We start from the raw sequence: 14,613 nt of genomic DNA, 5'->3' as shown, positions 1-14,613 counted from the left end.
GTCTAATAACACAATTTTATTCGCTAATGTCATCCTCTTCTTTGATATTTTCACATTTCTCTTGTTATTCGTAGCCATATTTTTGTACGGTTTAGAAAGAACTTGTCCACAATAAAGTCACTTTCTTCCGTTAATACACTCGAAAAAGTCTGTTTTACACTGCAAAACGGTACATTTATCACTTTTGTAAGCATATCAATTTATAAATTGATAAATTTATTCAATTTATAAACATATAAATTAAAAGCAAACGACGAAAACTTCCATGACAAACGCATAACACATACTGAACAAGGATTAGCGAGAAACATCCACGCTCGCGATTTTGTCACCCCTCTTCCCCCCACCCACTGAGCGCTGTTTTGACCGGGAAAGATAATTTTAGCCACGCCCATGTTTTTTATGGCGGAAAATATTCACGGCGCTTTAAAATTCACATTTTTTTAGGTTTCATTTTATATTAAATCGGCGATCGCGAATACGCGAAACCGCGAATACAGATACCGCGAATAGCGGGGGTTTACTGTATACTGTACTTTCATTGCTAAACTTTGCTAAAATTTTCCATGCTTCCCATGTGGGCTTTCTTTACCTTAGCCTGTGTTTATTTACTTACATAGTACTGTACTTGCATCATCGTGATCACAGTATCGGGCTTTAGAAGAAAAGTTGTTCTAAATTTTCTGTTTTAAAGAAGTTCCTTGCTTGCTTGCTGAAATGTTTCTCAGGCGTCTCAACAACAGTAGATCAGTGGGCATACTCTCATTCTACTGTTCAATGTATCGCAGTGCATTCTCAGTCGCATTTAAACCTTCCATATGGGAAATTTTTGAGCCTTCTTCTGGACACATATCATCTTCGTCTTCACAGATAAACTAGTGGTAGGCCTGATGTAGCCAAGTAGTCAGGAACAAAAGCGCATAGCATGCGTTCCTTGAGTGCACCGAGGTTCAAGCCTGTGACTACTAAATACAATCAATATTTGTATTGACGATTTATTGTATATTTTAAAGTCTACTGACCTGGTTGTCGTGCCGGAGTATAAATAGAAATGGGATGCTAGCAGGTGAGCTTTATAATTGACTGAAGTGACAAGAGAACCATCTGGTTTGGACGGAGGTGGGAGCAGAGATAGGCAAAAGTTGCGGCCAATAGCATTTTGCAAGAGACCAGAATGCTTGGCTACCATTAGGGCAAGAAGCAAGTTTTCTACTCTTAGCATGTTCAAACTCCAGTTTGGACTGATTAATAACTGCTTTACAATTGTTGCGAGCTTTGGTGTCTTGCGACTAAATTTTGCTTTTTTAGTCACAAGCAAAGTCACCTGAACGAGATGTCAAACTGAACCCGACAGATAAAACTTGAAGTTTTGTGGCGAGTGGGTGGAGGGAGATGAGTCAGTGAAATTCCGCGAATCAGCACAGCACAGTCTGTTTTCATCACACACATACGGACAGAAACAACTCTTTAAGGCATCACTTAGCCATTATATAAAAATTGAGCTAATAGCTAGCTCCGATACATGGAACCTCGGAAAATCTGACTCGGATGTTCGGGACTCTACTGTATATATTTTGTCTATCCTCAATATAGGGATTCATTATGCGAATAATCAGATTTATTCTTGAATGTGTGTATACATTTATCTTTTAATGAAAATGTATCTCTGCTAATGACGGTTCTATGGGAAAGTTAGTTCCCAGCTAACTTGAGTACAAAATTTATAGTATTTGTATACTGTTTGCTTTCCTTCAATTACTCATTTCAACATTCTAGGCTGTTATGGTTACTGAAGGCAGGAGTAGTTATTTCTATTCCAGTTCCTTACCTAATTTCATCTCCTGCTAACAAATTTCATCTCCTGCTTTCATCTCCTGGAGGTAAAATTAGGCAGTAGACAAAGTGACAAAATAAGTGTGACGCGCACGCACACACACCATTAATATCTAGACACCACTCCATTGACTAGTCTGTTCAAGTCTTACCCACGCACCACATGTCAGACAACTATAAATATGCTTGTAGGCCTCTGACGAGACAATAGTATGATTGTGAATGCAAGATGCTGCCATCGATAAAGTTAACATATTTCTAGCACAGAATGATAATAGGATTCCACGTAAGCAGTTGATCTCTATGACATTTCAATGATGATTCTAGGCTTGATGTGTTCTGCAAATGGAAGCAGATTGGGGATGAAACCATCATGAAATGATCTCGAAAACTTCCAAAGCTGACAGAATGTGACAGGAGAGCCCTGCAAAGTATCGTCTGCTTGGAATGCAGATTGACGTTACTGCAGCACCCAGGCAGGCCCTCAATGAGATGATTACGATGAATGTCAACACTAGTACAGTGTGCAAGACATTGCATGATATCTAATGACCGCTATAATATGCATGATAGCCATTAATCACCCCGACTAATACCAGATGCCATATAGCTTGGTATAAGGCCCACTGTTTTTGGTCCATAGATCAATTGAAAACTGTGCTTTGGAGTGAAGTCATGGTACATGGTCCTCTAGATTTGGTGGTCGTGTCTGGGTGTGGTGGATGCCAGGAGAAAGCTATTTGCTGGACTGTATCGTCCCAACAGTGAAGTTTGGCCAGGGATGAATGTTTGTTTTGGACAAAACCATACATGCTGAGGTTTATCTAGATGTCCTGGACAATAATGCTTTACTCACATTGCGGCAGAAAGGCCCTACCTGTATCAGCAGGACAAGGGTAACCCGATGAAGGTAACAAGGAGGTAACCTGAATGCATTGTGTTTGAGCGCACGAGAGTGAAAAAGTTGGACTAGTTAGCTCAGAGCCCCGACGTAAATCTTATAAAGAACCCTCTGGGGTGAATTGGATTGTCAGTGTGAGGAGAAACTGGCCAAAAAAGAGTTAAACTAGTTGCTGCTTTGAAGGCCAAATGTCAGAAAAAATCAGGGGACATTTACAAAAAGGAGTGGAGAGTGTTTCAGGATACTCGTAGCTGTTGTAAAAGGTAAAGGCTTCTGTACATGTTATTAGTTTTCATGCAAATAAAGATTACACCAGTCAACATGTAAAATGTTACAAAAACGAAAATATCCAATCTTGACTAATTTTATGCTGCTGAACACAAAAAAATCACATTAAAATTTGTCAATTGGCACTTGTTTTTGAATTACAGTTGAGGGTCTCATATTAGCAAGTTACTCTATGTTATAAACTATGGTTCTTGGCAAAACGCATGGCAGCACCACAGTTTCGGTACCACCACGCTCTTATCAACTGATCGGCAACTGTCGCCTAGCTTTGCATCATGTGACAAGTTGTCGCCTCAAATGCATCTTCAACTCTGTTGCAGTAATCCTTGAATATGGCTATATACTGGGTGATTTGTTAACGGTTGTTCTATGTGAGATTCCTACTTTTACCAGTCAACATGTAAAATGTTACAAAAACGAAAATATCCAATCTTGACTAATTTTATGCTGCTGAACACAAAAAAATCACATTAAAATTTGTCAATTGGCACTTGTTTTTGAATTACAGTTGAGGGTCTCATATTAGCAAGTTACTCTATGTTATAAACTATGGTTCTTGGCAAAACGCATGGCAGCACCACAGTTTCGGTACCACCACGCTCTTATCAACTGATCGGCAACTGTCGCCTAGCTTTGCATCATGTGATAAGTTGTCGCCTCAAATGCATCTTCAACTCTGTTGCAGTAATCCTTGAATATGGCTATATACTCGGTGATTTGTTAACGGTTGTTCTATGTGAGATTCCTACTTTTTGCACAGTATTTGTGTTGTGTAAGATTAATATGCCCTGTAATTGTGTGACTAGCCCAGATGATTTCTGTTATGTATGTGTTACATAACAGAAATTCTGTTATGTATGTGTTACATATGTTGAGCCATAAAAAAGGCCTAGTTCTTTTACTTTGGGTGTAAAGTAGGCGACCAGGACAAGGACTGGCTCCACACCTATGCTGCCCTACATGTTCATCAAGACTCAATGCACGAGTGAATCAAAAGTGCCGTTTTATGCCTTCCACAGTGCCCGTGATGTGGAGGGAGCCAACAAATCACGTCACAGACTGTTACTGCTGTATGGTGCCTCCTGTTAGAAAAGGATTACAATGAAAAAAAGTGGACAGTGACGTACCCAAATATACCATCTGCAATTTGTCCCATGCCTCATGGTGAAGTACTACCTATTCCTGAACCACCAAGGCGCCTCCATAGCCAGGTGGGCAGGAGCGGCAGTGCGTAGTACACGCTTCTTGATTAGACCGGGGTTCGAGTCCATGACCACCAAATATGGAGGATCTGGAAAGGTCAGGGAATGACCACCGCATATCCCCGGAGCAATATGGCCTTAGTTGCTAATGCTCCTAAAAATCAAACACCAACTGAACCACCTGACTGTTTTTCTGTACACTCTGATGAGATGAAGACACTGATGAACATCAACTTGATATACACAAAGAGGTGCAGCGGCCTTCTGTGTCAAGGGATCCACCATTTTCTCCAACCCTTTATCCTTCTGAACCACATAAGATCACAGAAAGTGAGCTTCATGATCTCATCAGGGATCTCGAACTTCTGAAGAATAAGGCAGAGCTTTTTGCCTCAAAGCTACAACAGTGGCATCTTCTAGATCGTTCTGTGAATGTGACAACATTCCATACTCAGAATAAAGACTGTGATAAAAAAAAAAAAAAAAGTAAAGTGCAGCCATTATCAACCCACTGCAGGATGGAAGCCTCCTCAACAATTCATGCTGAGGGAATTGGACCATAATCTGCCACGCTGGTCCAGTGTGAGTTGGCAAATCGACCGTATTCAGTAGTCAGGGGCTTGAACTCCGGTCTACTCAAAGAGCGTATGCTGCTGCACTCCCGCCCCTGACACAAAGACTGTGATAAATTCTATCAAATAGTAGGTGAACTTGATTTGTTTTGTAAGGATGTTGATGGTCTAATGGCAGTAATGAACATGAGGCACGCTCCCAAAGAATGGTGACTATTTATAGATGCTTCTAAGGTTAGTCTTAAGGCTGTGTTATTACACAGTGGAAATATGCTGCCTTCAATACCTCTTGCTTATGCCGTTCACAGCAAAGAAACATGCAGACATGGAGAATATTCTCTTAGGTGTACACTAACAGAAGTACGAGTGGCAGATATGTGAAGATTTAAAGGTAATCATCATTTTATTAGGTCTACAAAAGGGTTACATTAAGTATTGTTGCTTTCTCTGTGAGTGGGAAAGTTGTGCGAAGGACAACTTTCCATTGAACCTCTGGTAGAGCCAAATAAAGCTAATTAAAAATTATGTGAAGGCTTTGGAAGTGAATGGTCCTGCACTCACATACTTTCAAGAGAAATTCCCAAGACTTGGTACAGAGAAGATTAAGGCAGGCATTTCATTGGCCACAAATAAGGTAACCTTTCAAAGACAAAAAGTTCGAATGTGTCCTTAGTGATATCAAGAAATCAGTGTGGAAAGCCTTTCAAAATGTTTTGACTAGTTTTCTAGGAAATGTTAAAGCTAGTAACTACAGGCAGCTTGTGTAAGATCTCATTACTTCCGAAAAACTGGGGTGCAACATTTCTTGCACTTACACCTAGATTTCTTCCCACCAAACTATGGTACCATCAGTGATGAACGTGGTGAGTGTTTCAATCAAGCCATCTCAGCAACGGAACAAAGATACAAAAGCAAATGGAGTCCCTCCATGTTAACCGATTATTATTGGATGATGAAAAGTGATGCTCCCAAAGCTTGAATACAAATGAAAGGCAAAAAGGTCCCTTGTTTGCAGGTATGTTTGTAGCTACATCTTACTGCGATATAAATAAAAGATACCTTGTTAAATATTAAAAAAACTACTTTTTTCAAAAACAAGAGCCAATCTGCCATTTTCAGTACTATTTCTGTGTTTTGCATCCCAAAATCTATAAAGTAAACTTACTTTCATACCTGTAACAAAATACGACCCAAAATTTGTTGTTCAGTGTTATTTGTAGATATGCAGGTTTGGATATTAATGGGGGGCATGTATATTGCAGACTATTTTTATAAAGGTGTGTCTGTTATTGTTTTTGTCCGAAAACTTATTTTAGAGATAGAAACTAAAGGTACCTAGATAAAGTTAGTTTATTCATATATTTTTGTAAAATACTTTCTCACTTGGGAAGTGTATGATCATGTTACCTCCAATTTATTTTAAACTTCATGAGGAAATATATGATAATATTTGAGTGGAAATATAAAAACAAACTGTAGTTGTATAAAAGGCATCATTATGCAACATCCCAAATCCCTGTCCCTTGTAATTTGAATAAAAAATACTTCCCAATAAGAAGTCTGTTTTTGTTATTTGCTAAGTATCATTATCTAGGCAGCACCATTTTGAACCTACTTGCCCATTTATGAGCAGGTAGGTGTAAGAGTTGAGAGCCCAGTTATAATTTATTTGCAGAATAATCAAACTGCTAGAATTCACAGGAGTTCACAGTATGAGATGTTGTTGTCCTTCATAGGTAAGGGTTTTTTTTTTTTAACAAACTGTGGTTTGTTATTTCAACTACCTACAGAACTGATATGTTAGTTTGAACATTTCATGGTTTGAGGCTTTATAGCTCTAGTTTGAGTTTTATTCGATTCTATTTGTTTGATTTTTTTTTATCTATTGTGTAAAAAGTCACAAAGCTCTTACATCATGGTTCCTACTCACCCACTGATGAGGGATCACTGAACTATGAGAGGTGAGTAAGAGGAGAGTTTATATTTTACATCATTTACATCATTGGGTAAGAGGAGAGTTTATATTTTAGCTTTGTACAAAACCGATCCAAATACACCAACTTGTTTGTTTACTTGAAATTTTTGTAGTTTGAAGCTTCATTGCCGTACTATGGCTTTTGAGGATATAATATTCCAAAATGAAGGCAAAATGGCCAAGCAGTATGTCCTCGTATTCAGAAATGGGTGATGAAAGGGAGAAGGGGTGCCTTTCAGCCCTTCTCCCTTTCCTCACCAAGGATGAGAGGAGGTTGTGGGTTTGATCCTCACCAATGCTAAATATGCATTTTTATTTTATCCTTTTTTTCCCTTTTATATTAGCTCAATTATAATTTACTATAAAAAAAGAAGTGAGTTATTTTAATCACTCATCACTGAACTTTTATTACTTACCAGTGTGATACTACACTTGTTAAGTTACAAATATGTAATGTGCATGTGGCTACAGGCATCAAGTATTGAATTAAAGTCTAATAAAGAAAATAGTTTCTGTTCACACCACATGTGCATGTGGGGGACTTAATTCTTGCCAGAAAAATGCTCCATATTAAGCAACCACTGCAACTTGCCTGGATAGTTGGCACACCATGCACAACGCGTCCAAGGACTCCCATTGCAATATTCCTACAAATAATTAATTTAGATATATAAAGAAAACAAATAAATAGAAAATGTAAATGAAATGAAATAAAAAGAACTGAACCGCAGTCCATTTAAAGCACATGAAAAGGCCTTGAACCATAGTCCATTCAAAACACATTTGTCTCTGTTCTCGTGCACCTGACCACTTGACTGTATTGGGCTTCCTGGCCCTTATTGTTTTCAGTATTTATTAATGATATTGATGAAGGAATATCAAGCTTAATGTCTAAGTTTGCAGATGATAAAGAAGTTGACAAGTTGATTAATGACAGGAATCAAGGTATGTAACAAGACCTGAAAATTAAGTAGAGGGGGGCTAAGGAATAGCATTTCAGAATTAACCTTGATATATGCATGTGGGTAGCAGTGATCCCAGAATTACATACCATTTAAGTGTTATCGCTCTCAAAGTAGTGGAGATTGAAAAAGATTTGGACCAGTGTAGCCAGTCTGCTAGGACAGCTCAAGGGGGTTCTCTCAATTATATACAGATACTTTGCCAACAGAGGCACGGTGGTGATTATCCCATTGTATAAGGCAGTGTTCTGCAACCTTTTTTCTCTTCGTGACACACCTTAAGTATCTATGACGCAACATGGCATATCAAAATGTTAATCCCCCAAAAAGCATAGTTTACGTTAATTTTAATATAAATATGATATAAGTCACAATAGAATAAATAATTATTGTTCCAACAATCAACAGAAATTGGCTTGTGCATATATTAACATTTTATGAACCCTAAATCACTGTACAAAAACAAAGCAAAGCCAAAAAACCCTTGAACTTCGGCTGCAAATTATCTAAATCTATAATGAAGTCCATCACCACTTTATTACTAGTAGCAAGTGGCAATATGCATTGTATCCACAAATCCAGCTTATTCTGAAAGCCTTCAATCTTATCCGTACTCATAAAAAGATTTTCATTCTTGCCTTGCATTTTTGGTTCAACTTGAACAAGTGAATGAAAATATCGGAAAGCTATGCCAACTTAGTCGCCCATTCATCATCTGCAAATAACTCTGCATACTTATGCCCCTCAACTGTTAAAAATGTCTGTACCTCCTCCTTAAGTTCAAAAAGGCACATTAACACTTTGTTGCATGACAACCACCATACTTCTGTATGTAGCAGGAGTGTGGTGTGTTCAGATCCCATTTCCTGACACAAAACAAAAAAGCTACGAATTGAGGGGCCGCAATTTGATGAAGTTAGCTGCTTTTACTACTTTGTCCAACACAACTTTCAGAGCAGATGGCAAAGACTTGACAACAATGGCTTCATTCACAGTGAATAAGACAATGGTCATATCGTATGTCAGGATTCACTTTGCGCACTTCAGCTACAAAGCCTTTAACTTGACCTGTCATGGAAACTGCTCTGTCTGTGCGAACACTAACACAATCATTCCAATTTAATTCATTTTGGAGCATATATTCATTAATAACACAAAATATTTCTTCACCAGTGGTTCGCTCACGTAGTACTTTGCAAAAAAACGAATTTGTTGCATTTACATCTTCATCGACGAACTGAATGTTGGCAAGAAGTTGAGCGTGACCGCTAACATCTGTGGACTCGTCGATCTGTGGTGAGAGCTTCTGACTGCTGTTGATTTTCTATTTTATAATGTTTCTATGTCACTGACTCAGTGACTGATTGTGTTAGTTGAGGGTGGCATTTTTGAAATTTCATTAGCAGTTTCTGCGCCCAGGATTATTATGACCATCTCTTTACAAGCTGGCATTAAAAAAAAGAAAATAGTAAAATCAACAATGTTATAGCTCGTGATCACAGTTTTTTTTACTATTTCAGAGCACAGCTGTGAGGAAACTGAAAATAATAGACATGGGACCAATACTCTTTGAACAGAGGAAGGGGCACATTTATCACTTTAAAATATAGTCTTATGACAAAGGGTGAGTGCATCGGCACATGAACAAAGTAATAAAGTTTAATTAGCACGGACAAACAGGGACAAATATCAAAACAAGCCAGTAAAATAATAAAAGACTGTGGGTGTTTTGCTAATTCTTACACTTGTAAGGAACAGCATCTACGTATCTAACATTAACAAGCAGATCTTATTTCAGTCAGTGCAGCAAAAAAACGAGAAATATTGGAAGGGTAAACACACAAATAACTTTGGAAAGAAAGTGTTGGATACTCATGCGAAAAGTAATTTATTGTCCCACATGAACAACATTGTGTTTCAGTAAAAATGGTGTATTATGAAATATAACAAAATGTAGCATTACAAACATATATAAAAACTATAATTGGGAGTAAATAATGTACAATTCATTTCTTATAATAGGTAAAAGTTCTCAGTTGTCAATTTCTAATCATAATACATATAGTATTATTTATAGGTATACAGCTTCAGCAAAGTTCAAGGCACACCTGTCATCTTGTGGCTGCACACCAGTTGCAGTACACTGGTATGAGGTTGATGGTTAGGCCACACATTGAATACTGCATACAGGTCTGGATCATTTAAGGAAGGATGTACATCTGCTGGAATGGGTGCAGATAAGGATGACAAGATTAATGAGGGGGAACAGAAAGGTGTTCTTACCAAATAAGACTTCAGTGCTGCAAATCTTTACCATTTTTCCGTGAACACTTATTAGGGGACATAAAATGAAGGTTGGTTTGAGTCCAACCCGTGACTTTTAGACAGCATAATTTAGTCTTAACTCCTAGAATATGGAATCTGGCAACAGTAGATGAACTTCATGCATTAGGAGCAAGTTAGGCTTTTTTGTATCCCTTCTCCCATATAAAGAATACTTTGTCTTCACAAAATATTAAAAAAAAAAAAAAGGATAGAGAGATAACATGGTCATGCACTCATTAACCTAAGTTCCAGATTCCACATCTGTACGAAGGTTTGGTGAAAATTCTAATTACTCAGCCAGAAAGCAGTTTGGTTTTGGAGATAAGATATATCACTCTGCCTAAGTTAAAACAAACACCAGACAGATCGGTTGAAGAGAACGGATGACCAAAAAGTCATCTGTAATCATTTAGGTACTGTTGTAGTAAATTAAATGAAAAATAAAAAAATTAATTAAAGAAATTTTCATTTACTTTTTAATAAAAAACATAAAATAACGTTAAAAAGAAATCATTGTTCTGATCTTGGGGGGGAAAAGAGTTTATTCTGTATTTAATATATTAGCCAGATAACATTATTTTGCATTGCAGGTATAAAACAAGACACGTTGCTCTGAAAATATTATATTTGGGTTGGGATTATAAAGGGTTTTCTGTTCAAGAAGATACAACTAAGACCATAGAAGCTGAACTTTTTGCTGCTTTGTATAAAACAAAATTAATTAAATCTAGAGAAACTTCAAATTATCACAGATGTGGGAGAACAGATAAAGGAGTTTCTGCTCTTTGCCAGGTAAGATTATTAGATGTGCCATTATTTTTCATACTTTTAGCACTCAGTGGCTGAGCATGACTATAAATTTAGGAAGACAGGATCTCCAGTGCTTAATATCTGAAACTGAAAATTATTTTACAAAAAACTTGTAGTTGAAAATGGATTTAACTTTGCATCCTTCTTCTGAATACTTATTTATTTATTTTTTTTCCAGAGCAGTTTTAATTAGTAAGACCTGAATATGCCATCCAGATGTGCAAGATTTTTAAGTGGAAGATTACCTGATTTAAAATAATCTTCTCTGCATTTAGATCATTTTTAATTTTTTTTCAGATTTGTTAATTTCATGTGCAGAGGTCAACTGCAGGAGAGTGAGCTTAAAGTTGCTGGCATTAATTTCCAAGGCAACAGCATCACTTCTATAGAAACTGCAACATATTATTTTATGATAGCAACACTCCAGGGTTCTGCTGAGGTTGACATGACAAATGGTTACAAATGTGAATGTTTCTATGCCTTTTTATACTTTTTACTTAGGGAAGTCCTTTGACATGCTATATATTAAACATTATTTATAAAAACAAAAAAAAAAAAAAAAAAAAACGGCAAATTTGCTGTCTTGCTATCTGGTTTGTTATGGCTGCCTTTTTTCATGTGCTGTGTCCCATCTTAATTTTTTCAGTTTTCACATGGCTATGCAATTGATGTTAATATTTAAATAAATGGAAGTGCGCAACCCTTCATAATTTTAATTATGAAGGCTCTTATATCCCTGTAAGTCGACGGCAAAATAATGTAAGTGTGGTTTTGAAATATAAAGGAATGCTCATCATCAAGCCTCTAAGCGTAATTGCTTCGTCCTGTGTGGTAGTGCTAAGCCTAGCATTCTGCAGGCAAACCTTTCCGGACCAGACTCTGCTGCCTTGCAAACTGCTGGAATGGGTGTAAAAACTTTCCTCAGGATAACCAACAATGTACATTGCTATGAAAATCTCAAATTCAATTCTACAATCTTAGAGCAGAATAATAAGAACCACTGGAATCCATAGGCCATAATGCTACAGCAGTGAACAAATGACCTTGCCGTCTGACTCAACAACAAGCAATTGGTTCCGTATACCATAATCCAGCTTTGTGCTTATGAACTGCATTGATTGCATCAGCAATGTTAACATTTGAAATATTATGTATTAGCCATTTAATTTGTCATTAATTTATTTGTTTTTTTGTGTTGTACTTTATTTATTTATACTTTATTCCAAACATTTGTTCTCATATAATGTAAGCCCCTATAATGGTTTCATTAGTTGTCCTGGGGCAAGCTTGTAACAATCAGAGCTAATAAACGGAACTTCTTCTTGAGAGTTCATTTTTTATTTATTTTTTTTATTTTAAGTTTTTACAGAGCCTTCTAAACCTTGGTTGAGGTTTACATGGCTCTGAAGTTCTATAGTTCAGAATTTCAGCTTTTGAAATGTAGTTTTACTTCAGTGTTAACTGTGATCTACAATAGTGTTGTTCAACCTTTTCTGAGAGCCATCTACCTTTTCTAATAATTGAGTATACTCCTCTATCGCTGAAAAATAGTTATCCTACCCAAAAGAAAGGCTTCATTTCAGTACACATTGCAATTTATTTCTGGCATTTATAATCTTGAAATGCATTGATCAGTTGCTGAAAATTCACACAGTAAAAATAATAAAAAATAATTTTCTTTTACAAGAAAATAAAAACTCTGTACAGTCATCACCATTACATATGAGGGATGATAGTGAAAGTTCTGAGAACAGGATATATAAAATTTATTCATAAATTATTTTGGTAGCTTAATGGCTTTTAAAATAACATGAAAAAAAAAATATGTTAATGTCTGTGCAGTTTCTAAAATTTAATTTTTTATATTGATAAGTCAAAGAAGAATAAATATCCAGAAAATCATGTATCATTCAGTAATCAATTTTTGATCAAAGAGGTCAGAAATGCTAAAGCAGTCTATGAAAGAATGATTAGAGTGTTTGTGGAAGTAATCATCCCAACTATGCTGTTGCAAAAATGGTCAGCAGTGTTCAAAAGAGGATAAGAGTTAGTCGAGGATGATACAAAGTCTGGTCAGCCATTTGAAGCAATCCATCCTGAAATGGTTGTCATCATTGAAAAAAATTTAGGAAACAGAAGAATTGAAATGTCTGAACTTGAAAAAGTACTTAACATTTCCTCTGGAAGCATTTTAACAATCATAATTTCAACAATAATGTATATTTTGTGAGGAGATGTGATTCGGAGATACCCTCCGGCACTAATTTGGTTCCCTTCAATTCTTCCCTACACACAAAGAACTCTGGCTGCTTTGAGTGTTTTGCTTTGCTGCTCTGGTCTGAGGCATGCGTTCTGTTCAAATTCAGTTTAATTGAGAAAACTACATTAATATCACTGTGCACTGGTTATGCAGGAATACTATCTATTATGCTATCAAGTTTATGTTATTAAATATGTATTACGATATCGAGTTTGTTATTTGTCAGTCATGAACCTCAGTTTCCCTACCAACTGTCTACTTTTTTCTAGATCTTGTTACAGTAGCATATACTATCATTGCTGTCATTAACCATCCTACCAACCTTCATATTGTCTGCAAACTTAGACATTAACCCTGATACACTTTATCAGTATCATTAATAAATACAAAAAAACATCAATGGGCTCAGAGCTGAACCCTGGGGGAACTCCACTTATGTTAGTTCACGAAGAGCAGTGTCCATTGATAACAGGGGCTCACATTTGGTGAGTATGGGCTTGGTACACCCAGGGTCCTGAGCTGGATATTATCATTCTTCTCTCTCTCAGGTTAACTCAAATTTTTTTTAGCTTGTGCAGCAAAAGCCTCAGGCTCCCTTGCACCATATGGCAAATGATAATAATAATAAATAACAACTCTGTCTTCTCCCACCCAACCATCCTTTTATCTGTAGCAGTAAATTGCCTTTAATGCCACACTGTTCAAATTTGTATCAAAAGCTTTCCTGAAATCCAAGTATATGATATTAAAATTAATTTTTTCATTCTGTTTCTCTGTGACTGCATTATAGTATCCAATGAAATAGGTCAGTGAGGATTGCCCATTGACAAATCCATGCTGTGACTGAAGTATAACTGCACTCATGTCTTGATGGCCCTGCATTACTTCTTTAACCAGGTCAGGGAATGACCACCGCATATTCACGGAGCAATATGGCCTTAGTTGCTAATGCTCCTAAAAGCCAAGTAACAAACAAACAGCATTACTTCTTTAACCCACGATTCCATTATTTTCCTTGGAATAGAAGTTAAGCTAACAGGTCTGTAATTACTCATGTCACCTTTTGGGATATGCACATCTCGAGTCCAGTGGGTCTTTCCCCAAATCCAAAGATGTGCTTATAAATTATGGCTAAAGGCTTTTGTTACCTCTTTGCTGCCTCTTAATATGATTGAATAGAATCCCATCCACCTGAGATTGCCTTTTTGACATTTCTTTTCTGCTTTCCTCTCAGTTATTACAAAATCATTTAGATCCCTGTTGAGAGTTTGATAAACTTCTGGCACCCATTCCCCTAAAGAATAACTCCTATGTGAATGCAAAATACTTATTCAGCTTGTCAGCAACCTGAACAGGATCATTAGCAGTTTAATTAATAATATTAAGTGGACCAATGTGATTGAACCTCTCCTTTCTAGTATTTACATAAGAAAAGAAGTGTTTGCTATTTTTCTTTGCATCCTTTGTCAAAGATTTCTCATAATT

The 14,613-nt window shown here is 36.7% G+C and overlaps 1 protein-coding gene across 3 annotated transcripts in view; it reads left to right on the top strand.

Moving 5' to 3' along the window:
- Window positions 1–14,613, top strand: part of LOC150078520 (tRNA pseudouridine(38/39) synthase) — a 331,034-nt gene that overhangs the window by 77,224 nt on the left and 239,197 nt on the right. For all 3 annotated transcript variants that reach the window (XM_090384243.1, XM_090384244.1, XM_090384242.1), the window contains exon 3: window positions 10,649–10,850. In XM_090384243.1, the coding sequence (XP_090240369.1) occupies window positions 10,649–10,850 (202 nt within the window). The remainder of the gene's footprint in view (window positions 1–10,648; window positions 10,851–14,613) is intronic.

This window comes from Mastigoproctus giganteus, chromosome 11 (genome assembly GCF_048544385.1).
Source record: "Mastigoproctus giganteus isolate SK-2022 chromosome 11, ASM4854438v1, whole genome shotgun sequence".
In the NCBI taxonomy this organism is placed as follows: domain Eukaryota; kingdom Metazoa; phylum Arthropoda; class Arachnida; order Uropygi; family Thelyphonidae; genus Mastigoproctus; species Mastigoproctus giganteus.
The sequence above is the reverse complement of the archived record's forward strand: the minus strand, read 5'-3'. Positions and strand labels throughout refer to the sequence as shown.